Source organism: Nicotiana tabacum, chromosome 4, assembly GCF_000715075.1.
Source record: "Nicotiana tabacum cultivar K326 chromosome 4, ASM71507v2, whole genome shotgun sequence".
Lineage (NCBI taxonomy): Eukaryota > Viridiplantae > Streptophyta > Magnoliopsida > Solanales > Solanaceae > Nicotiana > Nicotiana tabacum.
The window spans coordinates 63643066-63667888 of NC_134083.1; the positions used below are offsets into that span (position 1 = coordinate 63643066).

The 24823-nt window shown below is 35.7% G+C and overlaps 3 protein-coding genes across 7 annotated transcripts; 1 reads left to right on the forward strand and 2 right to left on the reverse strand.

The window, feature by feature from the left end:
- Positions 1 to 341: 341 nt before the first annotated feature.
- On the reverse strand, positions 342 to 5504 carry LOC107765057 (uncharacterized protein At3g49140). Its single transcript, XM_016583652.2, has 10 exons — positions 5229 to 5504; positions 4901 to 5123; positions 4236 to 4338; positions 4050 to 4117; positions 3232 to 3411; positions 3018 to 3143; positions 2376 to 2714; positions 1948 to 2100; positions 1376 to 1471; positions 342 to 669 (listed from the first exon to the last, which is right to left on the reverse strand). The coding sequence occupies exons 1-10, from the start codon at positions 5330 to 5332 to the stop codon at positions 565 to 567; spliced, it is 1497 nt and encodes a 498-aa protein (XP_016439138.1). The 5' UTR covers positions 5333 to 5504; the 3' UTR covers positions 342 to 564.
- A 100-nt stretch (positions 5505 to 5604) lies between these two features.
- On the forward strand, positions 5605 to 9475 carry LOC107765056 (pentatricopeptide repeat-containing protein At4g21190-like). The gene is made up of 6 exons (XM_016583651.2): positions 5605 to 5733; positions 5880 to 6007; positions 6466 to 6564; positions 6748 to 6891; positions 6982 to 7194; positions 9054 to 9475. The coding sequence occupies exons 2-6, from the start codon at positions 5915 to 5917 to the stop codon at positions 9432 to 9434; spliced, it is 930 nt and encodes a 309-aa protein (XP_016439137.1). The 5' UTR covers positions 5605 to 5733; positions 5880 to 5914; the 3' UTR covers positions 9435 to 9475.
- A 1633-nt stretch (positions 9476 to 11108) lies between these two features.
- Positions 11109 to 20043, reverse strand: LOC107765055 (dnaJ protein ERDJ2A). Of its 5 annotated transcripts, none has more exons than XM_075251951.1 (12): positions 20013 to 20043; positions 19803 to 19921; positions 18409 to 18631; positions 18198 to 18293; positions 17845 to 17965; positions 17557 to 17663; positions 17218 to 17435; positions 15836 to 16013; positions 15621 to 15740; positions 14630 to 14716; positions 12634 to 12744; positions 11109 to 12088 (listed from the first exon to the last, which is right to left on the reverse strand). In XM_075251951.1, exons 3-12 carry the CDS (start codon positions 18592 to 18594, stop codon positions 11267 to 11269), a joined length of 2046 nt encoding a protein of 681 aa, XP_075108052.1. In that variant the 5' UTR covers positions 18595 to 18631; positions 19803 to 19921; positions 20013 to 20043; the 3' UTR covers positions 11109 to 11266. The 5 variants fall into 5 exon arrangements, with proteins under 5 accessions (XP_075108052.1, XP_016439136.1, XP_016439134.1 ...); XM_016583650.2 differs by lacking the exon at positions 20013 to 20043 and having other exon boundaries at positions 11109 to 11730; positions 11863 to 12088; positions 19803 to 19996; XM_016583648.2 differs by lacking the exon at positions 20013 to 20043 and having other exon boundaries at positions 19803 to 19996.
- Positions 20044 to 24823: the final 4780 nt, after the last annotated feature.

Here is a 24823-nt window from a genome sequence, read left to right on the forward strand (position 1 = left end):
TCTTCATATTGCTGGTGCGTAATATCATGAAACGATAACAAACGACACAATATATCCAAATATTGTATTTATCAAACGATACAGTATAATACAATACAGTACGATACATGAACCATCCAAACAAGCTGTCAAAGATGTGTCTCTTGACAGCTTTTTGTTTTTCAATATTCCATTGTGTCTGCATGTAAATTTTAATTTAAGATTATTCCTGTGCTTGTAAGCGAAACAAATATACCAGTACAACAAACCGCACCTTTTGTTCTTATGAATATTTAAGTATACAACCGATGACCTTTTGTTCGAATGAACATAAGAAAAATGTTCCGAAGTCTCACACAATACAAAGATAAAAGGAAATAATTATTACCAAAATTCTTCTGCATGGCAATTAAGCTGTACAAAGCCGAGTACATATTAAAATTAATGTAACCACCAAGTAATTATGACCCTTAACTGAAAAAAATACGATGGGATCAATCAAACAATGACTACATGCTATACACAATTCTGAGTCAGAAGTACAACAAGATCTAGAGAATAACTAGACCTTTGTCTCTTAGCTTTTCATGATTCAGCTTGGTGACTTTCTTTCTTTTGGCGCGACTTGTGGTGGATCCGGGGAAACAGTAGATCATTGAGTTGTCTTTCAGCACTATACTCTGACGAGGCCTGCAAATACAACATTCTATTACCTTTTCTCGGATATCGGGTAAAGAAGAAATGCTGGCACTAAAGAATACAGTTTGTCTTCAAGGTTTCTAACTTTTCTCTTGCTGAAGAACTAAGAACAAAAAAGGACTACCTTTGGTAGTAGAACATATGATTCCCTAAAAGCTAAAACCACGATAGTTGATAGTTTAGATGTTGAAGACATAGTTAAGTAAACAAAAATGTGCTTTCTCTAATAATTTAAGGTTTTAAAATAAAGTGGTGGCATACTTCACAATTCACATTCGTATTAGAGCAATGCAGAAGTCTTACATCCAAGTCTCACCACCACTTTCAACAACAACAATTACTACGCTTCAGTCGCAAACAAGTTGAGATCGGCTATACCAATTCTCACTGACCATGTTTCTCACCGCCACCCTTCGCTGAAAAGAAAATCGTACGTGTTTGGCCAATAATAAAGTATCAGGCATGCTCGTGAGGGTACACCGTTAAGACATAAGTGTGCCTCTTTAACAGCCTAAGCCAAAACTTTTATGGCGACTAATTTCTGGCACCCACTATACAGAGCCTGTTTGTCAGGTTCATGTCAAAGACTTTGATCCACCAAGGAATTCATTTACAAAACAGTTGGCATGTAACAAGACTAGAAATTAAAGATGGGGTCCTGAAAATCTTAAGAAGCAAAAGTACCAAAATGTCTTACCCGCTTTCTAAATGAAAACCGCAGTGTTTGGACTTGTGTCCCAGAGCAAACTCTCAAGTCAAAACCAAGGCTGTCCACACCAATCAGAGACACCTCCTGCCACAAATCACAACAAGAAACTCGAGATGAATTCCCCAGTGAGCGTCATACGAAATGGAAGAACTAGGTTCGATGTATAAGACACCTTTCCCATCATAATCTCAGCCAAGTGCTGAGCACTCGTATTTCCAAAATGTGAATACATAACAGAACTGAAATTCGTCTGTTTCAATTCCAAATGCTGACTACAATATTAGACATTGTTATCAGGAGAAAAGGATTATCTGAGGACGTTTTATCTTCCAGTAACATGTTCATGTTTCTGTTTTTATCTTATCTTATCAAAATTTTCTCCAGCGCAGGAGAAAGGGAGGTTGAGTTGCATGGTTTGTTCTATTATCTAGAATGAAACAGGTAAACCAATCCCTGGGTTCGTGGGTTGTATAGCAATGAATTCTGAGGACAGAAAAACAAGTAAATCTACTGATCTCAGGGAAATCTTGGAATCTCTTATTACAGGTGAAGGGCCATACCTCCACCTGAATTCCCTTGCATCTCCAACAGAGAGATCTAAGAGCCTGTGTAGTCTTCTCTCCAGCAGCTTTAAGCCGAGATATTATTTTGGCAGCTGAATGTGCTATTGCATCAGGCCTAGCTCTCCTAAAATCATCTAACTCAACAAAGATCTGTGAGCACCAAAATAGAAAACATAAACTTGGTAATCCCTGAATAATGATAAATATGTTAACCGGAATCCCACAAGCACAAAATGGTCAAAGAATTCAGATAAATAATAAAATAATATTCCATGGATCTTGTCTACAATGAGTTTCAAGATGACCAAAATAATTATTGTGGACACAGAACTAGCACTATATAAACTGAGATACGCGCAGAGTGAAGAATGGAATGTTAACCAACAGCGTTCAAGGTTGAGCCTCATAAAACCTACACACATTACCTGATTCCCGTTGGAAGAAATTAACTGAATTTTGATCATCTCTAGCTTGTAAAATGAAGTTCCATTTCCTAGGTTCTCATCCTTCTCCAATTCTGCCCAGCTTGGGCTATCTTGTGATGATCCACTCTCATGTTTGTGGCCATTTATTTGAATACCGCCCTTTTCTTTGTGGTCTTCATCTTTTTCCATCTGGTTTAAGTCAGCATCACTCAGCCTATGTTCAGATATCTGCTTTTGAATAGTAGTGTGCTCTTCAAGGAAGGACGGCCTTAGAACGCCTTGTATAGCAAGACCTGCAGGAGGCTGGTCCATAAAATCTATAGGATCATCTGTCACAACCTGAGCAGCAAAGTAGACCACAAAAGAAATGGGTTAAATTACCAATTAAATAGCAGAGTACAACAACAACAACAACAACCCAGTATAATCCCACTAGTGGGGTCTGGGGAGGGTAGTATGTACGCAGACCTTACCCCTTCCCTAGGGCAGAGTCAAAAGATATAATGTCAGCACGGCATGTGCATGTGCCGAAAATTGAATGTAATGATGTGCTAATTTCACTTAATAGGAAGCCAATTTGATGACTCTCTTAAATTTAACTTTGACTTTTCATGGCATGAAATCAATGATGTGGAAAATCACCTCGGCAATCTTTTTGGCAAAATACATTGGATGAGAAGAGCGCATGGTTTCTAATTTAGCCCAGTCTCCCAATGACCCATCAGAATCCCCATCCTGATCTTCATCATCAAGAATGGCAACCCAATCCTGTGAACAAGCATTTTAACTGATGTTTATAAATGGAAAGTGCAGTTACTCACATTCTAAAAAGTAAAAAGTTGAAATAAGTAAATACCTTGTCATAGTCATTGTCATCTTCATCACCATCGTCGTCGTCATCTTCATCGAGGTCATCTTCGTCATCAATATCACTGTCCTCATCGTCAAATTCATCTATGCCATAATCAACTTCAGATTGACCAAATGACTCTAGCTCACTTAGCATTTCAGCGGTATCTAGGCCAATAATTACTTGCTGCATCGTATTCGAAATTTAAGCAAGCATTCAGAACTCTTTTCTTATCAACTTTTTGTTAGTAACTACCTAGGAAGATAACAAAAAAGCAGACTTGTGTGAGCTTCATCGTAGTTATTAGTATTATGCATGCACATAGCTGCCTCTCACTATTCAAAAGCCTTTCCTTTTTCCTTTTCTGGAAGGCTAAAAGAGCTCCAAGATAGTTGGAACAGACAAGAATGTGTAAAGGCAAACTCCAGTTTATCTCTGAAGTTGTCAATAAACATTTGATACCTGAAAACAGGCGAGTAATTATGTGATAGAACAGTCTTTCCACGGGAAAATAATTATAGAAACAGCTACCAAGAAGTTGCTTTACTCAAACAAACTTATCCAGTATGATACATAAACTAGCATATCACAACTTTCATCATTATACATTATGACATGATTTTGCAAAAAGGTAAGTATCACACTGGACGATAGTTGACTAATCAAGAAACATATATCAAGCATAGCAAAGTCATTGGAAATACTCGGAGACGGCAGTATGCTCTGTGTGAGTCAACAATCACCAAAAATGTGAAAAAGAAAATGTAGCAATTAACCATTATGTAAACAGGAATAACAGAACTTTTTAACTTCAATGTCCTTACCACAACATTTTCTTCAGCTGTCAAAGTTTGCAGGATGTCTTCATCATTCTTTACTTGAAAGTAGATGTCTGACAAAAAGGCAAAGCACATAAACCTTCATAAAGGAGTGAGAATATGCCACTAACCATGACCAAAAGGTACTAGCAGCAGGAAAACATGCTAAATAATAAGAATTGAACAGCTTACTTCCAAGTTCATCAGTTATGTAAGGCAAGTCTGGCCAGAAAATGTTCTCATGCACTTCATTGTTGACCACACCTGAAAACATGAGTGTTGCTTTGCTGTTTACCTATAGATCAAGTGGTAAAAGCAATATTAGCTTTACCACACAACTAGCTACAATGATAAGTAGCTTTCCGAGTTCATCAGTTATGTAACGCACATCTGGCCAGAAAAACCTGAAAACATGAGTGTTAAAGATCAAGTAGTATAAGAAATATCATATTTGCTCGTGACGGGGGTGAAGGGAAAGCAATAAGATATTGAGAGCCTGGGAGTAATGTCCTGGCACCGAGCCACCGAAAGTTTGTAAAAGCATTATAGCATTGTGCAAAATCAGCACTAAATTCAACTGCCAGTAAAGTTGTTTAAATTTAGAAGTTGATATCCAAGGGCATTGAGAAGCCACAGTTCAGCAAGGAAACAAAGTCTTAGGTGATTCCAAACTTTCTGTTCTTTATTTATAATTTTCCAACAGCTAATCACTAAGAATCTCTTTACATTAGCATTAAAAACACTAAATTCTTCCAATATGCCATTCCGAACAAAGATATTCTTTTTATAAGTAATTCGAAGCAAAGATGAATCCATCAATTTTTTCGCAAAATAAAAGGAAAGGGTACGATCATTACCTCAATGATTGTTTTAGAAGTTTCAGCAGGCGTAAGTTGAGCTTCCTCATTCTCCCCAATTTCTGAATCCGAAATGTCTTCAAACGGATGATACCTGGACGGCTTCGCATTCTGTTTCACTGGTCCAGTACCCGCATTTGACTGATCTTTCGTACTTGCTTTAATTCCACATTTTCCCTTACCCTTTCTTATTCTTCCACCGCCATGCTCCGTCGCTAATCTCCTAAATTTATTCCCACAAGCAAACTTCTTATTTGAGCTGTGCTTTTTCTGTTATTAGAAGATAATTAGCTGTAATTAGTAGTAATAGGAGAAGTAGTAGTAGTACCGAGGGATGGAGAAGCTGGCGGAGTGAGAAAACCGGCGGTAGGTGGAGTTGAAGTTACCGGCGGAGAAACGGACGGCGGCGACGGCGGGTTCTACCATCAGCATTTTCGGAATTGAATTAGGGAGAGAGATCAGTGAAATAGAAGCAAAAAGTGCTGGGTTTTCAATGATCTTTTTCGTCCATCTCTCTTCGTGATTGGGCCGTGTGGTTCTCTTATTATCCTTTTGAAAGCTCTTCGCTTTGTGTCTTCTTCTTTGCTCATTACATTATGCGATAAAAGATTCTGTGCTTTCTCTCTCCCATACCGTCCCCACAACCGAGTCCACCTTCCAAACTAACCTTATGAAATTACAATAGTACCCTTGGCAGTCATTTGATATTTTGGTTTAGGAGTTGTAACCCTCTAACTGAGAAAATATCTTTAGTTATTCATATGCGGGAAAAGGGAAGCTACTAAACCGCAGTCTCTCACTTTCGACTCTCAATTAGTTGTGAACATTGTCTGGTAAATCTTTCTCTCTTCCAATTCTGCTCTCACTCATGTTGCAGTTGTTGACCCAAAGAAAAAGAAAAAAGAATTTTCTCTTTGGTGTGGACTGTGGACTTTTTTTTTAACCCAAATTGAGTAACATTTTATCTTGTATGGTGCAGGAGTTTCAACTGATGCTTTATCTTCCCCGCTGAGAATGCTTTGTTTGAGGTATTCTCCGGTAGATTTTACTACTAGACGACTGGAAACAATTGAACTCCCCAAGAAGAACTATAATCGTAACATTGTGGTAAGATTCTGCAGTTTTTGTAAAGTCTAGCAAATTCGTCGTTCCCCACTGCTATGTTATTAGCTCTATGCTAGGCTACTAAACTGCAGCGTTAATTTCAATTTGTTTGAAAGTAATTAGAGAAAGGGTATCTGTTCATGTAGTTTTTTAAAGATTTTTGTTATACCTTTGATTTAATTAGTACCTTCACTGTTCAGAGAAGCTATTGAGGAAAAGAAAAAAATTGTGCAAGATCAGACGAACTTTATGGCAACTGTAAAGAACATCAATTTCCCTCTAGGAGGAATCATTGTTTGCCTACATGGATGTCTAATGGAAATATGCTCAATCTGGATTTCTGTGATTCATTATTTTTGCCCTTGTCTTCCTTTTTCTCTTTTAGCTACACACTGCTCTTTTCTTTTTCCTTCTCTTATTGACCTTGAAGTCCCCTTTCGTCATAATTTGATGTTTCTCAGGTTTGCGAAGCTAAAGGTCCACGACCAAGGTATCCTCGAGTGTGGAAAACTAAAAGGAAATTTGGGACCATTTCTAAGTCACTGAAGCTTGTTGAGTGTGTAAGCTTTTCTCTTTTCTAATTTTTCTCTCTGATTTGAAAGCAAAAGGTCTCAACGTTCATGAGATTTGCCTCAGTCTCTTCCACGTGGCATGTCAGGCACCTCTCCTGAATAAGGCACATGGATCCTGAATAATAAAATATTTAAGAGAATTTAGTTTGCTTTTGAATTTCCTTTTTGTAGATAAAGGGGTTATCAAATGTCAAGGAAGAAGTTTATGGAGCTCTTGATTCTTTTATTGCATGGGAACTGGAGTTCCCTTTGATTACAGTGAAGAAAGCGTTAAAGATCCTTGAGAATGAAAAGGAGTGGAAAAGGATAATTCAGGTAGCATCTTATGTGGTGCTCTAACTTTTCACTTTGACAGACTTGTCAGGTCCTAGTATAATTATATCAATAAAGCATATGTAATTATAGGTGACAAAGTGGATGTTAAGTAAGGGTCAAGGGAGAACAATGGGAAGCTATTTCACGTTGCTAAACGCCTTGGCTGAGGATGGAAGACTTGAGGAAGCTGAAGAGCTTTGGCTGAAACTATTCTCTGAGAATCTGGAAAGCATGCCTCGTATTTTCTTTCAGAAAATAATCTCCATATACTATCACAAGGAGATGAATGACAAGATGTTTGAGGTATCCCGCATTTGTTTATTTTTTCCTCTTTCTCTTCCTTCAATTTATTGGTTTCTCTCCCAATTATATCTTGGTACTTGCTCTTTTATTTCCATGGAATAGTGCCTTTTCTTTCACTACCCATGATCCCTTAGGCCTCTGGATTTAAGCAGAAAAGTACATAAATGAAAATTGGAATTAGCCCAGAAGAGAGTAATAACACGTATAATAAATGTGGATTAGTGGATGATCTCAGTAGAGCTTCTATAGGAAAAATAGTTTAAGCTTTTGACGGAATTCATATAGCCGACAACTTGTTCGGAACTGAGGCATAGATGTTGTTGTTTTGACAAAGTCAAAGAAGACCTAATTATACACCTATTAACACTGGTGGAAATGTTTTATAAGAGAAGATATAATATATTTAAAGAAGAGGGGGTTATATACTAAGTTCCAGATGCTACCTATGTGAAAAGGAGGTTGAGGGTAATTCCCACTTGTTCTTACATGGTGTTGTTACCTCTCAATTGTGGCAAATGTTCCAAAGTATGGTTGAATGAGTTGGGTTGTGCCAAAGCTAACTAGTAATCTCCTAAGATGCTGGTGTGGTGTAACTGGGGGTTTAAATGAGAAGAATATGGTGGAGAAAGATTCCAGTGTGTATTTGGCGAACAGTGTGGAATGAAAGAAATTCCAGGTGTTTTGAGGATAAAAGAAATCCCATCCAGAGAATAAAATTGAATTGTATATTACTGTTTTTATTTTGGTGTAAGAGCAACCTTGTAAATGATTGTGAATCAATACTCGAAATCACAGTCCCTGTAAGTTTTTGTCTAGAGGGATCCCTTTTATTTTGCCAATCTGGGGATGTAATTTGTTTTCTCAGTACAACCTTTGTACTGATAGAGAGATGAAAATATTACCATTCTAAAAAAGAAGATAATATATATATAGTCTGAAATTTAAAGTTGAAATTGTAAGTTAAAGTATTACATTATCTCAATTGTTAGGTTAAAGCTAGATTGGCTAAGTTAACCTGTGGAAATCTCCCAGCTACATGCCTACACCATGGGTAATGCCTTTCTCCTAATTCTGACAAAAAAGGCAGCCTTTCTAGTTGCTAAACTACTAAGCCATTTGTGAGTTTTCACTTTTTACTTGACATGAGCATTAAGAAGCAGAAACTTTTTAACCTTAGTGATTCTAAATTGAGGAGTACCTTTTGTGCCATTAGCTAGGCTTTCAGGAAGGAAAAGGTATTTTAACGCATAAAGGAAAGGAAAGGTTGACTGTCAATTTTGATTGGACTTATATGGTACGTCTAACTTGTCGGGGTTTCCAAATTCTTATGAACCTTATATGGTACATGTAACTTGTCCCTCAAGCCAGGTTACTGGTGAAAGTTGTTGCCTTTGGTTAGGCTTTCAGGAATAAAAGGATAATAATTTGTGTTGAGAAGAGTAAACGGAGACGAGTGAACCTTCTGTTAACATACAAAATGTAGCAATTCTCTTTAAAAAATGAACACGATTTTGAAGTTACTCAAAAAGAAAGCTTGAAGGTTAATTTTGGTGGGATACTAAGTTTGAATAGACTTATTGTGGTACTGTATGAACGTTATATGCTACATGTGACTTGTTCCTCACCTTTGTCACTAAGCCGGGTAACAGGGGAATCTCTCTCCGAATTTACGGACTTTAGCATAGCTACTTTTGCTTAACCTCTTTTGGTATGAGAAGGTATAGATTGCATTGGAATAACACTATTTTTGGAAGGAAGCTTTTTTTCTACATGAGCCATCAATGTATTGTATTCTTTAATTGAATTAATGTATCTGTCTTGTTCTATTGCTGAATATCTGGATTTGTGTTCTTCTGCAGATATTCGCAGACATGGAAGAACTTGGGATTAGGCCCACTGTGCCGATTGTCACAATGGTGGGAAATGTTTTTCAGAAACTTGGAAAGTTGGACAAGTACCAGAAATTGAACAAGAAATACCCACCCCCAAAGTGGGAATATCGATACATAAAAGGAAAGAGGGTCAAAATAAGAACAAAAGATCTTTATAACTCTAATAATAGTGATGTTGTAAGTAAGTCTGAAGAAGTAGATGAGTCTGAGTTAGGAGACCAAACAAAAGATCAAGCAGATGAAGTTGATGAAGATTCTGTAGAGCAACTTAAAGAAGTTGACGAGTATGAACCCGGTGAAATATCAACTGTACCTAGCGAATCAAGGGAATCTTCTATGTCAACTTAATGCTTTGTATACTATCAAAGATCTCATTGTTTTGACATTCATTACTGCATTGCCTCTCGTGTGAGATGAACTTAACTGCTCATCATCAAATGAACCAGCAACAACACCAAAACCATAGGTGTAATTTAAGTTAATCTGAGGTAGGGGTGGCAAACGCGCGGGTCGGTTCGGATATGGGACGGGTTGAAAACGGGCAATGCAAAAACGGATAAATTGTTCGATCCGGACCATATTTAGTACGGATAAAAAATGGGTTAACCAGATATCCATATTATCCATGGCTTTTTGAGTATGATCACTTTAGGAGAATTTTTAGACTCGAGGAACTCCCAATTTGACTCTTTACAAATATAAAAGTTAAACTCATTAGTTATCCATTTTCTAAGTGGATAATATGGTTCTTATCCATATTTGATCCGTTTTTAAAAGGAAAAATGGCCAAATATACCCCTCTACTTTCAGATATTGTCTACATTTAACCTATGTTATACTATCCGGCGAAATTTACCCCTACAATCAGCAAACTTTTAAAAATTACCCCTCAGTCCGTCAGGTGACCCAGAATCTCCCAAATCATTTTAATTAAGTCACTGATTCTTCTTCTTGGTCTACTATTTTTGAAATAATTGGCATTTACCTACTTTCTGAATTGGAGAAAAAAAATAAGAGAAAAATATTAAATGATACAACCGTTAATAAACAAAGTATAATAAATTGAAGAATCTAAATCAGGTAGCTTGTCTAAATTCTAAAAGTATTTACAAGATCCCAATTTTAATGAATTCGTTGCACCAAATGTATGGAGACTTTGGACGCATTAGTGATTGAAGTTGAAGTTCCTCGGAGACTTTACATTGTCGAATTAAACTTTGCTTTAATCAAATGCCTACATATTGTGCACTCTTAAGTTAGTTGATCGAACTCTATACTAACCAGACAATGACAAAATATATTTGAATATGCATGCACATACATGATGATCAACTGCATATAATACACAATAAATAGACCCACTGAATTATACGGTGTGTATATGGTTGAAAATAATAAAATTTTAAACCAATTCCAAACCCATTATTACAAGAAGAGAAGTGGGTGCATTGGTAATTAAAAATATTCATGAATACTTTGTATAGTCTAATAACTTTAGAATTCGCATCAATAGTAATTTTTAAAAATAGTGGAGTAGGAAAAACAACAAGTGATTTAAATAAAAGGAATTTGAGAGATTTTGGATTACTTAATAGATCAAGGGATAATTTTTAAATGTTTGCTGATGATAGGGGTAAATTTAACCAGATAGTATAATGGTAGGGGTAAATTTGATCGGATAGTATAACGGAGATTAAATATAGACAATATTCGAAAGTAGAGGGATATATTTGGCCATTTTCCCTTTTTAAAAAGTTCATTATCCAGCTCATTTTCTAATGGATAATATGAGTGGATAACTATTTTCTTTTATTCATTTTGCCACCACTAATCTGAGGTAATTCACTTTGAATCCATAACCTCATGCGTATGCCAAGAGGAAGAGCATACGAGTTTGTATAAGGGCGAAGGTTGAGAACAACTATAGGAACCAAATTTTCCAAGGGGAATTGGGGGGGGGGGGGGGGAATAATTTGGTGCACGTGTAGAGGGAGAAATCAGAAATGTGAATGAAGGTAGAAATTGGTCCAAACCATGTAGAATTTTATGTGAAACTGTTATAAATTAATTTTCTCAAATTGTGGTTCATTCAGTACCAAGAAGCCAATTCTAAAAAATATGTAGCACTATTCCAGAATACATCAAAAGACAGGCTATTTCGTCTCTCATGCGCCTTGACCTTATTTTCTACCCTTTCTTCGAGCGGAGCCATTAGCAAAGCCCTTTCTGTTATTATTCTTTTTCTCAACCTCAGCCTCATCTTCCTCTTCATCTTCATCCTCATCCTCACTATACTCACTTTGATCGCCCTCTTCATCTTCTTCAATGTCATCTTCATCTTCAAGGCCATTCTCCCCCTGCACTCCCTCAGCCACAAGACCACCTCGACTTCCAGCTCTGCTCCTTTTCAATATTTTTAGTTTTAAGTTTGTCTTCGTGTCGCACCCAATCCATGTGTCACACATCAAATGACAGTTTAAATTGTAATTTCCGGCCTGTGGAGCTTGGATCTTGCCCAACACCAGTCGACACCCGCTCTTAACTTTCGTGACAGCATCTTTAACAGCAGCAGTAATCTCCTCCATACTTGCCCCCGATGCTTCCAGTTTCGCTTCAGTTATTGTTGAAGCAGTTGTTATGGCTGCTGCTTCATCCATAAAGTTGACACTTTCAGAAAACCAGACATCATTTGAATTGGTATGTGCAAGTAAAAACCAGAAATTCTCTCCCTTGGAGAATGGATAGTATGGAGCGTGTGGAAGGGCTGAGATCAAACCATTAGCACGTCTGAGTGTCACCCATGCCTGCACTGTGACAATGTCCCCCTCTTGTATGCCTTCCTCCCCCTCAGTCTCGCAAGTAACTTCTATTGTTGCACGAGGCATCAATTCCAGTACCTTCTCCACGTCTTGTAATACAGAAGCAGATAGGCCAGCAACACCAGAAAGCAGTTCGGCACGTTCTTGAAAGGTCATGTCCTGGAGGTCCTGTAGCGTACGCACCTTCCATGGACAACAAAAAGTAAACGTTATGACTATGACAAGAACCATGTCAGGAATAATAATGAAACAACAATTGGAGCCTAGTAAATAGGACAGAAGAAAGAATGTTGCCTGTACCATACCATTTAATGATGCTAATAGCATGCCTAAAACTTAGAACCTACGGGTACCCGTCAACTGAATAAGAAAGAACTTAAAGCTTCCAGGAGCTAGAAACCTTTTAGCATTATCCAAATGATGGTTTATCTAAGTGCGAAAAAGAGAAATGGTCATTATTAGTAAATTTATTTAGAAAAAAAAAAGGCTAACAATTGAAATGAAATTGAATGGTATCCAAGAAATGTCAGAAAATAACTTTCCGTTTCATTGCATTCGCTTGGACCAAATGGTTTGAAAAGCTCAACCAAAATCTTGAATCCATTTAGAAGGAAAATAAAGTAGATGACTAAAACAATAACAAAATAAACTATGCTTCTTAATAACTGTCTAGAGCTATCTTCTTATGGAGCATCTCTAATATGTCTGGATAGGAAAAGAACGCTTACCTTCTTCCCTATCTTTGTGATGACCGCATCACTGAAATGTGGAAGCTGCAAAAGTGAAGCAACACCATCAGAGGATCCTGAACCTGCCTTTCTAGCACTAAGAGGAACGGCCTGCATCCACAACAGACTACTCAATTTTCTGAAAAGCTGAAGAAGCTTTTCTTTTAACGCAGTAAGGTCACACGGCTTTTAAAATAATGAAAGAAAGCTTGAGTTTGACATTGAGCTACCAACTGGGCCAGTTAAAATTTCCAGGGGGGTGGGACCGGCTCTGGCCCCCAAACCAGTTGTACTAGCTTTTACTAGGGGACGCCCGTTTTTTTTGTAACTTATTATATAATCATAATATTGAAGGATGTGAAGCATAACAGTGTAAAATGTAAAATATTATTAAAAACTGAAAACTAATAATATTGAAGAGAAATATCTCACATATTATTAACTTTGAGATGAATTCCAAATGGAACACTTAGAAATCTCAGATTGAAACCTCATTGTTAATGGAAGATTTCAAAGAAAACTTGATGATTGTTTCAAAGAATTCTTCAAATTGAAACCTCACGTATTACTAAAATGTAAGTTACTTTTTCTCGATTACGAGCCAATCCGGTCCTGGTCATTCCTATAGCCAAGCCCGGGTCTGTGCCGAATTTGGGCTACATTTGGGACCGATACAGCCTTGCCTTTTCATCTGGAACGACCATGGACCTCGTTTTCTGGGCCGGTTTGGCCAGTTTCCTATGCCAACCTGTCCAAGTTACCAGGTCTAGTTGACATTTGAGGAAAATCTAATTTTCTGACGTGTAAGGTGGAACTTGTACATTACCTCCCTTAAGATCAAACATAATCAAAGTATCTCCTCGGGGTGTAAAGAACTTTTCTAAATACTCCCTTTCTGCTAATTCAACCTAAGATCAACTTTACCAGTTGGGTGACAAATATCTGTTTTTCAAAGAATTTCAGAATTCATTACTCTATGTCGGGCTATTAACATAATTATTCTATCATGAACTTGCTAGCAGAGAAGTCTCTCTCTCTCAGGCAATTTAGAACTCGATTTTTCCTGTGACAAGTAGTACCTTTAGTAATGTCAAGAAAATCTCTCTTTCTTCATGTTTACATATTGGATTGACAAGGCATGTAATCAAATCGACTAATCTGTTTGGCAGTGAGCAACTGCAGGATCATGGACCGCCTAATCTGGATTAAAAACTCATATACCAAAGGTTCAATGAGTATTAGCTTGTTCTGGTCTATTGCGTACTATTTCTAATATGGAAGGCCACAGAAATGTAAATCAGATCTGTCTCCTTAAGAGTAAACGTTATTCAAAAACCAGATGGCAGCAATAAAGAATGCTATCAGCCTCAAAAGAGCTACCAGAACAACCCGGTCTCAGCGCCACTAGCAACCCAATTCTCCTCACTCCTTCGTCTCAGCTTCCATTCCCAATCTTCTTCATTTGGTAGCAGAACCAAGTTAATATAAATAACCAGTAAGGCAGTAACAACCACCAAAGCCACCCCTCTTCAGCACAAGTCTGAAGGCAATCCTATGTATGCATTACTTAACCTATGAGACTTCAAATCTCCTATTTCCTAATTCCTTACAATTAACCTTCTTTCTCACTAACAATATGTGCATGGATTAATTCCAAAAACAGAAAAAGAAGGCATAATTTATGAGAAAAAAGTCTCTTAAAGGATGTTTTAAAAGGAAGTACTCGGGACATGTCTGACACATTTATTAAACAAAGGCATTTTAGAACTTAAAAGTATTGAGGTTCATCTAGTGTGTGGTTGTCGGATGTCATATACGCTTGCCTTACAATGGAGGTTTAAGTTAATTGCAGGGGGTGTTCAGCGAAATCTTCAGCCTGTTTTATGACAACAAGGAGGTCACTAGCAAGTTTCAATATTTGGTTGAATTTATCCAGCAATTTTTTCCAAAAGAGACAATCAGAGCAGGATTGCTTAAACGGCAGTAAATCAAAGACCTGAATTATGCACTGGGAGAGCTCGATGACTCCGATTGCAGGCCTTAGCCAACCATGTCCCTTAGCAGTGCGTGGTACTGTTGCCATCTGCATGCAACAATAAACAAGAGTACTAACTCCAAGTCACAATTGAAAATAGAGGGTAGACGAGAAACAAAGAGTAAAGTGCAAAGCCAAATTTATACTAGCCAACACATACTAGCAGCAAATAATATTCACGCCCAAAAAAAAAAAAATTACATCTATAAGTAATGAACTAAGTCTAAGCAACTATGTAGAATACACAATACTGATGCAAATTTTCTCTCTCAACGTTACAATCTAACCGCCATAAATATGTCAAGGAATGTGAAATACTGTTCTAGTTTCTTCATTTTGTCCTCATAATTTACATTTCACTATGATGTTGCAAACAAGAATGTCGACAAGGAGTCTGGATTGTTGAAGAACAAAAAAGAGAAGCTAAGGAATGGGAAAATGGTTCAGACAATTCTTGAAAACTTGCTAAAAAGCATGTCAACCTGGACTTGTTCATGGTTGTCAAAGCCAAGTCAGTTTCCCGAGAATGTTACAGGTTTGAGCTTTGCCATTTCATGTCTTACTCTATTTTCATAGCAATCTTGTATTTTCATTTAGTGTTTTAGCCTTTTATTTACTTTGGAGTGCCTGTTGTGGTTGTTTCTGCTTGGAAAATAAAAGGCAGTATGTTCTCTAGCAGAAAAGACAAGACAAATTACTTCCACTTTGGACAGCCTAGGAGGTTTCCATCAGTATCCCAGTACATCCATAACAAACTCAATATATCAAATTCAACTCAAAGTACTGAGGGTCGACATACTAGCAAAAGAATAACTTGAAACTAGAATAAGACATGTCATCTGACAGGCAATAATAGCATGAAACTTAACTCTGGGAGTGAAACACTGCATGATGCTAGAAGTGCCCTGCAAGAGTAATGCACCTTGCTTTAAGAGGTAACGCAAAAATTTACCTTGATCAGCCCTTCGAGAAGACGAGGCGCAAGCTGCAGCACATTTTTGTAATCTTGCTGCAAGTTACTAGAGAAAGTGTCTGCCTTACGAAGTAAATGGGCTTGAATCAACATCTCTGCCTGAAAAAAGGAAGGGAATTAAACTTAGCTACAAGAGATTCATGGCAAATATAAAATGCTTCAATTATCATTGTTATATCTCCTATTAGCTTCACCTTAACAAGAGCAGGATGTTGTTTCCAAAATTTTGCTTGTTCCTGCCTGGCATTCTTACCATCCAGGTTCAATTCACTTTTCACAAGTTTGAAGAGTTCCTGAAGAGGTTCTTCATCGGCTCTTCGAACTGGAATATCCATGAATTCAGCTGCCTTAATGAAGACATCCAGAACTTTGCTGTCATTTCAAGTGTCACAAGCAGTTTAAAAAACATTAAAAACCAACTCGAAGGGGCTGAAGTTCGACGCAGAGCTTTTTGGTTGTTAAGTTATAGCAGGAATATCACAAGCTGAGTACACTTAATATCAACTAAGGCAAGAGGCTTAATGTTCAGAGATTGAGGATTCAGGGCATGAGGGCAAAAGGAACTTTTTTCCTCAAGAACGTAAAATTTCTAATAAAGTGGGCGTTTGGACATAAAAATTGTAAAATTCCAAAATAGGGGGAAAAAAAGTTTCAAGTGAAAATGGTATTTGAAATTTAAAGTTGTATTTGGACATGAATGTAATTTTGGGTTGTTTTTGAAGTTTTGTGAATTATTTGAGTGAAAATTTTGAAAAACAGCTTTTTGGAGTTTTTCAAATTTTCGAAAATTTCCAAAATGCATCTTCAAGTGAAAATCGAAAATTTTCACTTGAACAAACGCTGATTTCGAAAAAAAGTGAAATTTTTTTGGAAAAAGGGGAAAAATTTGTTATGTCCAAACGGGCTCAAAGTTTCATAAGGTTAGTGAATGTCCTAATAAGCAGGATAGCGAGCATGCAGAGGTAAGGGTATTGTCCTCAAGCACATTCATGTAAGATGTTAGAGGTGACAATATGCAAGGCATGTGCATCTGGAATTGATTCTTTTGGTATATAAACTCAATCAATCAAGCAGCTATATATCAATTTAGCTCAGAATTGATAAAAGAAATAATTATAGCTCTGACTGGATGTGAACATAATCTATCTAGAAGAACAATGGAAGCTAAATATCAATTAAAAAATAGCTGATCTACATTGGTTAAGCATATGTATCATAGAGGGCAGCAAAGAAACAGAGATTTAACTAATACGGACAAAATCTGTGCACTGCGTCAGTTAGTTAAAGATATAGACCAAAGGTTGAATGAGTTTTCTCCGACAAAGATAACTACTTTTTTTCTTTCTTTTCTGAGGACATATAAATTTACATAAGAAGTTTTTTTTTTCCCCTTCTTTTTAAAGATAAATTCCAAGGGAGTTAATTTGTTCAGGTAAGAAGACATTCAAACGAGCTACTATTACTACTTCACTTAATGCACCATCATATTTTACATGCGGTTTCACCATGCAATGTGTCTAATGTATTTTATGTATTAAACAATTACCGTGCATATGTTTGGCAAAAATGTTTTTACCTTGGAGCCAAGGAGGGTTTCACTAGATCAAAATAAGTGGCTAGAGTTTCACGCCTGACAAAATTTCCCCCATATTTTGATGCTCTTGATAGATAAACAACGCCAAATGCCATGGGCAGCAGTATAAAACCTCCAAGAATCCAAATTAATAATATCCCACCAGATGCGCCATTGAAATCAAGCAGAAACTGAGGAAGTGCAATTCCCATTTGAAAACCCTACAGCAGGATGTAATATAGTTAATACTTATGTAAGGATTTCAAGGCACTGAACATATTTCTCCCATTCCACATAGATAACAGTACTAGTATAATTTTGTTACTGGATAAAACGCAACACCTGTCTGCCATCTGGATGTCCATATTTCTCAAAATTCTCCCTTGAGACTGGATCTGTCAGCGCCTGGTAAGCTTTGGAAATATACTCCACGAAATACTTATTAGCAGCTGAAAATGGAGAAGAAAATTGATTAATAACTGGTAAGCAGAGATCATAATAAGAATACCCGATTCTTTATCAATTTTAGTTCCTTTCTATTCTTTTCCTTTCTATACTCTTTTTGTTTCTGAGACGGATCTTCATCAATAAGAGGTAGACAATTAACTGCATCCCCGTAACACCTCTCACCTGGATCGGGGTTTTTGTCTGGATGGTATTGTATTGAAAGTCTCCTATAAGCCTTCTTTATTACAGATTCCGAAACTCCTGGTTCTAGCCCAAGAATACTGAATGGATCAAAAGCTTCAATCTGATTAAAAAGAAAAGGCTACTATGTCAGCCAGATCCACGACAAAAACATTTTAAACTTTACATGCAACAACTCTCGGCTCTTTTTCTCTTTTTTCAATTCTTTTTGGGGGGGGGGGGGGGGAGGGGAGTCGCGATAGCAGCTTTTCCTAACATTGATATGCAAGGAGAAAAATCTAGGATGACCTATTAATCTCATTAGGAGAAGTAACTGTAACGTGATTGACTTTCACCTCACGACTACTTTGCTTGATGGAATAAACAAGGAAGGCCACAATGACCCAGAGCAGCAGCACAGTCAGGTTGCTACACGTTAAAAAACTAGAGATCTGCACGAGGAAATTCAGAGATTAGAAAACAGGATATTGGGTTGTAATACCAATAATAATCTCCATGCACACATCCAACATAAAATTAAATATAGATGTTTGGTTGATAGCTCACCCTTCGAAAAATGGATTTGTGATGTTTTCCAGATCGAGAGCAAACTGAACACTCACAGTGAATACTCTTATCCCTCTTTGAAGCAGCACGAAGTAATTTAAGTATTGTATAGGGTACTAAGGGTAGGGCAATTACTGACAATATAAAAATGGGGAATAAGGCACTATTCTCTCCAGAGTCAGCCATGAGAACTTCTGCACAGACAGCCTGCAGATGCTATAGCCTGCACATAACCGCAATAGCATCAATAATTGATTAGAACAGTACCAAGTAGGAATAGCAGCCTTAATTCCAATACATGCAAAAAGGTAGAAATACAAGGGAACCTGCAGGGGTTGAGGATTTTCGGATGCACGATCTCGAAAATAATGACAGCTAACTATACTGCACTTTTTTTTTATGATGGTGGTGTCTAGACCAACTTGCGTGCACCTTGGCTATTCCATTGGGTACCTGCTACCTCCCACCAACACAGGTACCCGGTAACTCGCTTACCAAGGCTTTGGGAATATAGGAAGAAATCAGCTAGTGTTTTTTACTTTTTCTACTTTTATTGGTAGAAAACAACTCTATTGTTTGGTTTTCTAATTTTTGGAATACTTCTTGTATATGAGTATCTTTTGCCCAACATCATTAGTAAAAATTATTACTTTATCAAAAAAATCTATACTGCACTATTTCTAAAGAATCCTAATTGGCCTTGAAAGACAAGTCAATTAGTATTGGAATAAAAGCAGATGGATATAGAGGAGTCATATAGCTGAATCCAGCAGGTGATTCATATAGAGTATTGGAATTGAAGCGAGTGCCATTGATACCATACTATACCAGCTCCTAAAATCATGATAGGCAATAGTAGGGAAAATAACTGAAATTATCAGCGGAGTTCAATTCAATCGACTGATCCATTCATATATAAGCTGGCAACATGGTATATATAGTGTAGCACCTTTCTTCAGGAAATTTTATCGTGGAGGAGCGAATTGAACCTTATCAGCACATAAATATAAGTGAATTCAGTGTCACAAAACAGTACCCTATCAATAATCTCTCGAACAAGTAAACTCATAAACCCATTAAACCCGTCGGGGCAATCATGAAAATCAGGGCTCTAGATTTGCAAGCTCGAATCCCGCATAGGAAAAGAAAGATGAGAAATCGAAGTTACTCTTCTTCTCAGACAACAGCAAAGCCTATATGAAGACTCTCATTTGACGTGCCAAATTAAGATGAATAGAAGGTTTAGGTCAAAAAGTGATAGCACATATTAATTCAACAGTCAGTACCCAAACAAACTATTTCCTCAAAAGTCAAAATCAAAAAAAAAAAAATAAATAAAAAAAATCAAAGATTTGCATAGAAACGAAATGGGAGAATGAAAAGAAGAATCTTGCCTCTGTGGATATGTTCGATTCTTCCAAGTGCAGTGAGAACTGCAAAATTCAGCTGTGGAGGTTGAAATTGGATTTGAGGACTGGTAACCCGAAACGTAAATCTCAAGTACTTGTTTACCCTGCAACTTGGAATTGAAAATTGTGGGTTTAAGGATTTGACATTGAAGCATTCAATGCGAAATCTAACGTAATACAGTAGAAGATTTTTACAATCTTTTTCTTACTGCTGGAACCGGGACCAAGCCATGAAGTTGAGGGCAAAATTGTACCTTTTGCAGTAAACGAAATCTTGCATGAAACATGTGTTTTTTTTTTCTTTTTAATTTTAATAAAGGTTTATTCAAAATATATTTTTTGTCCATTTATACCCTTATACAATATACAAATAAACTCTCTCATACTTTTCATTACGTAAAATTGGGTGGACTACATACTAGAGCAATCTAGGATTTGAAGGTGGGGATGATACAATTTCCTTTAACGTATACCTTATAATAACTAATATATAGTTTATTTGAAACGTTTGTTCGATTTATTGTTTTGGTTTATTCAGGCAATTTAAAAAGTATTTTTTATTTGTAAATATGAAAATTATATCTCCTTCCCGAATTCTACTTGTAGATTTTCACCGGGTATATTGTTGTTGTTATTGTATGAGACATCAAGTTGCAAATTATCATTTTAAAGAAGGAATCAAACCTTTATTATTAACAATATAAATAAAATCAATATTTTCACTAGGGGGCTACATCTTTTTTGTATGCTAAAAATAAATTTGTACAAGTAAAATAACATCTCCAATAAGGGGATTCCACAATTAGAATAAGAAAAATAAAAAATATATCTTCAATAGATAAATTATACCCCATAAGTGAATGCAGAATTAGGTAAACTACAAGATCCCATAAATTAAAATCATAAATCTCATATTTTCCTAAGCAATGCTTGCGAAATATTCATCATAATTTAATAATAAGGAGATTTAAATTGTATTTAACAATCATAAAATATCACAAATTTTTATATTATAATAAAAAATTATAAAAATTAAATTTGATCTCAATCCAAAATTCATATACTATTTTATTTTGAAATAGGTAATCCAAAATCATGTTTTTTTATTTTGAAAGAAAGAAAATAAAAGTTTTGAGATTAAGAGAAAAGCTTATTTTAAGGAATTTTTAAATTTTGGAGGCTCTTTTTTTAGCGTTCTTGTTAAAGATCACAGATAAAATATATGAATAGAAGAAAAAAAAATATAAAAAATAATAAATGACAAATAGAAAATTGGGAGGTAGCTAAAAAGGAAATGAGTGAGACAAAGGACATAAAAAGCATTACTAAAAAGAAAGTTAGATAAGGTTCAAAATGAATTTGAACTTGAATTTTACATACGACCGAGAAAAGCTTTCAAAATTCAAAAAGGTCTATCAGTCATGGCACCTCTGTCTAGTTTGCGACTTGGGGGGGGGGGGGGACAGGATCAAATATTTAACCCAGTTTAAGAATTTTTTTACATAAATATATGATAATTATACTAACTTAGCTTGTGTCATACTATAATCGTGCTAAAGGGTGGATCCGCCCTTCCATATGTTCAATTTTTTCAAGAAAAGTATCTCAATTTACCCCTTAACTTTTCTCTGCAACTTAAAATTACGCTCTTATTGGAATTTTATTAAGTTATTGAGAGAAAATAAGATTGTTTCCTAGCTACGGGTAATATAATAGACATATGACTTCCTAAATTTCTAGCGCCCTGAGTTATTTCTTGTACTTCTGTTGTTCTTTTGCCAATGTCTTTTGAGATAGTGGTAATCAAGTAAATAGCAGACTAGTGAATAATATAAGATCAATAAGGAAGTGTTGGAGAAATTTTATCGGGATCAAAATATTGCACCTAAATAATAAAAATATATAGTCAAACCTTTTTTATAACCGCGTCGCTTTTTTTGATTTTTTTTTTGGCCTTTATACTGAATGATTGTTATACACATATAATATCATTTGATGTTTAGATATTATTTGGCTGTTATAGACGAAAATTACTAATAAAACAAAATTAATATTATAGATAAAAGATAAGAAAATTATTTAAATTTAAAATCTCAAAAGATATACATATTAAAGAAAACTAATATATTATTAATAAATTCATTAAAAACTTTATCCAGTGGAAAGATGTATGTAGATATTTCAAATATTAATCGTTTTGCATGATAAAAACTTTTGTGCAATTGAATGAAAATAAACAAACATATCTTTTAATGGAAATGAGTGAAATTTTTAATTATGCAAGTAACATAATATTCTTTATCTTTAGACTTATTATTCGTAATCTTAGAGATTCTACATAGATATCATATAAGGGTAATTTTACAAAGAGTATATCTATACTATATTAAAAGCACGAATGCCTTTAACGAAATGCCGTTCGCCTTTTTTACCCTCTAAAAATAGATTTTATATTGGACACAATTGTAATTTAAGTTACTTTCCTAATATTTAGGACATTTAAATCACCTAAAATTTTGATTATTAATTATTTTCTTATTAAACTAAGTAAGGACTCCTAATCTTTAGCCTTTAGTCATTACAACATATTAATTAAGTAAAAAAATGTGAGCATTACCATCCAATAGAATACCATTAATGAAATAATATTTACCTAGGTTGAAAGACTAGAATTTAAAACTAACCTTTTTCTTTTCATTCCAAATTTGATCTTTATCATAAAAAAAAATTATATTTTGAAGTCCCTCAAATTTTATGTTAAATTTTAAGAAACACTTCATTTAATAGTATTTAATTATTTTTTAATATTTAGGAGCTTAAAATTAATTAAAGTTTTACTTATTAATTTGTTTTCTTATTAAATTTCATTTTGTATAAGTCTTACACTTAAATTATAAAAAGATAGATGAAGAAAAAATAAAAAGATTTAAGAAAGAAAAGGTACATGTTCTTGAACAATAACATAGATAGTTCACTTTTTAAAAATATACAAGACTACTGCATCAATAAAATTATTCAATATTATACTTTTAAATTTTAAAAGTTTTAAATGCACAATTACAATTATGCGGAATGTTGAGCAGAAATCAATAATATGCACAAAAATAACAAGGTAATTTATGAGATCTTTTGATTTTTAATTGTGATGATCCAAAATATTATTTTTAAATTTAATAATTAATTTTGTGATCTAAGCACTATTTACCATTACTCGACTTGCGTGTGCAGTCCATAAAAAAATTTTCGAAAAGTTTTCAGGTGAAAAATGGATTAAAATGTGAATTAGATGCTTAAAACATAACTGAGTTGACTTTGGTCAATATTTTGAGCAAACGAACTCGGATCAGTATTTTGACAGTTCCGGTAGGTCCGTATCAGAAATTGGGACTTGGGCGTATGCCCAGAATCAAATTCCGAGGTCCCTAGTCCGAGATATGAAATTTTGACGAAAAATTTAAAGTTTAAGTTCAAATAGTGACCGGATATCGAATTATGTGCAAATGACCCCAGAATAGAATTTTGATAATTCCAACAGCTCCGTATGGTAATTTTGGACTTAGGAGCATGATCAAAATTTTATTTGGAAGTCCGTAGTGGAATTAGGCTTGAAATGCCGAAAGTTGAATTTTTGGGAAGTTTGACCGAGGGGTTGACTTTTTGATATCGGGGTCGAAATCCGATTCTGAAATTTTTCATAGCTCTGTTATGTCATTTATAACTTACGTGCAAAATTTGAAGTCAATCGGACTTGATTTGATAGGTTCCAGTGTTGTTTGTAGAAATTGAAAGTTTCAAAGTTCATTAGGCTTGAATCTATGTGTGACTCGTGATTTTAGCGTTGTTTGTTGTGATTTGAGGTTTCGAATAAGTTCGTATGATATTTTAGGACTTGTTGGTGTATTGGGTTGAGGTCCCAAGGGCCTCGGGTGAGTTTCGGATGGTTAACGGATCAAAAATGGGACTTAAACAGCTGCTGCAAATTCTCTTCTGTTGTGCAATCGAGCCCCAGAAATCGAGCCGAGGATCGAAGGCAGGCTCGAGATCCATGATCGAAGGCCACTGATCGAAGGCCCAGGATTGAGGGTTATGACCAAGGCCAGTGATTGAAGGCCGTAAGGATCGAAGCCATGATCGATAGCCAGGATCGACGACTGTGATCGAGCCCTAGGGTCGAGGGCCATGATCGAGGTCCAGGATCGGACTCTCATGATCGAGGTCCAGGATCGGATTCCACGATCGAGGTCAGCCTGGACAGATCCGTAAGTTATAAAAACAGGGGGGGTTCGTCTCATTCGCCATTTTTAACAACTTGGAGCTTGAGCAGAGGCGATTTTTGATATATCTTCAAGGAAAAATATTGGGGTAAGTGTTCTTAACTCAATCTTGGTTAGATTACCCGAATCCATCACTATTTTTAACATTTAATTGGTGATTTAAGTTGAAAAAATTTGAAAACCCTCTTGGATAGATTTGTGGACTTAAGGGTCGAATCGTTATTGGAATTTAGTCATTTTGGTATGATTAGACTCGTGGTTGAATGGGCGTTCATATTTCGTAACTTTCGCCGGATTTCGAGACATGGGCCCCACGGGCCATTTTTGAGTTAATTTCGGATTTTTATTGAAAACAAATGTAGTATTTTCGTCTAGAATTAATTCTATAATTTTTGCTGATTGTATCGAATTAATTATGACTAGATACGAGTCGATCGGAGTTGAAAAATTGAGGAAAGAGCATAATACTTGATTAAATTGGAGCAAGTCGAGGTAAGTGACTTGTCTAACCTTGTGTGGGGGGAAATTTTCCCTAGAATTGATATTAATGTGATTATTGAAATGTGTTGAAAGTCGTGTACACGAGGTGACGAGTGTGTACACGGGCTAAATATGAAAGATTATATTTTTAAATTGTGTAGATCATTGTTGCGCAATTATTAAATTATTTTATCTTGTTATATTCTTCATCATTGATCTGTGATATATATTTTAGATTTGTTTACCTTTTTC

Bases quoted from the DNA above. Each gene is read 5' to 3' on its own strand.
- LOC107765057 (XM_016583652.2), bottom strand. From the start codon at position 5,332: ATGCTGATGGTAGAACCCGCCGTCGCCGCCGTCCGTTTCTCCGCCGGT. The intron at 5,124-5,228 runs GTACTACTACTA...GAATAAATTTAG, and splicing joins GCCAGCTTCTCCATCCCTCG to GAGATTAGCGACGGAGCATG. The intron at 2,101-2,375 runs GTAATGTGTGTA...TGGTGCTCACAG, and splicing joins TTTCTTCCAACGGGAATCAG to ATCTTTGTTGAGTTAGATGA.
- LOC107765056 (XM_016583651.2), top strand. From the start codon at position 5,915: ATGCTTTGTTTGAGGTATTCTCCGGTAGATTTTACTACTAGACGACTG. The intron at 6,565-6,747 runs GTAAGCTTTTCT...TCCTTTTTGTAG, and splicing joins CACTGAAGCTTGTTGAGTGT to ATAAAGGGGTTATCAAATGT. The intron at 7,195-9,053 runs GTATCCCGCATT...GTTCTTCTGCAG, and splicing joins TGAATGACAAGATGTTTGAG to ATATTCGCAGACATGGAAGA.
- LOC107765055 (XM_075251951.1), bottom strand. From the start codon at position 18,594: ATGGCTGACTCTGGAGAGAATAGTGCCTTATTCCCCATTTTTATATTG. The intron at 17,664-17,844 runs GTGAGAGGTGTT...CTCCATTTTCAG, and splicing joins AGACAAAAACCCCGATCCAG to CTGCTAATAAGTATTTCGTG. The intron at 12,089-12,633 runs GTAAGCGTTCTT...TGTCCATGGAAG, and splicing joins TCACAAAGATAGGGAAGAAG to GTGCGTACGCTACAGGACCT.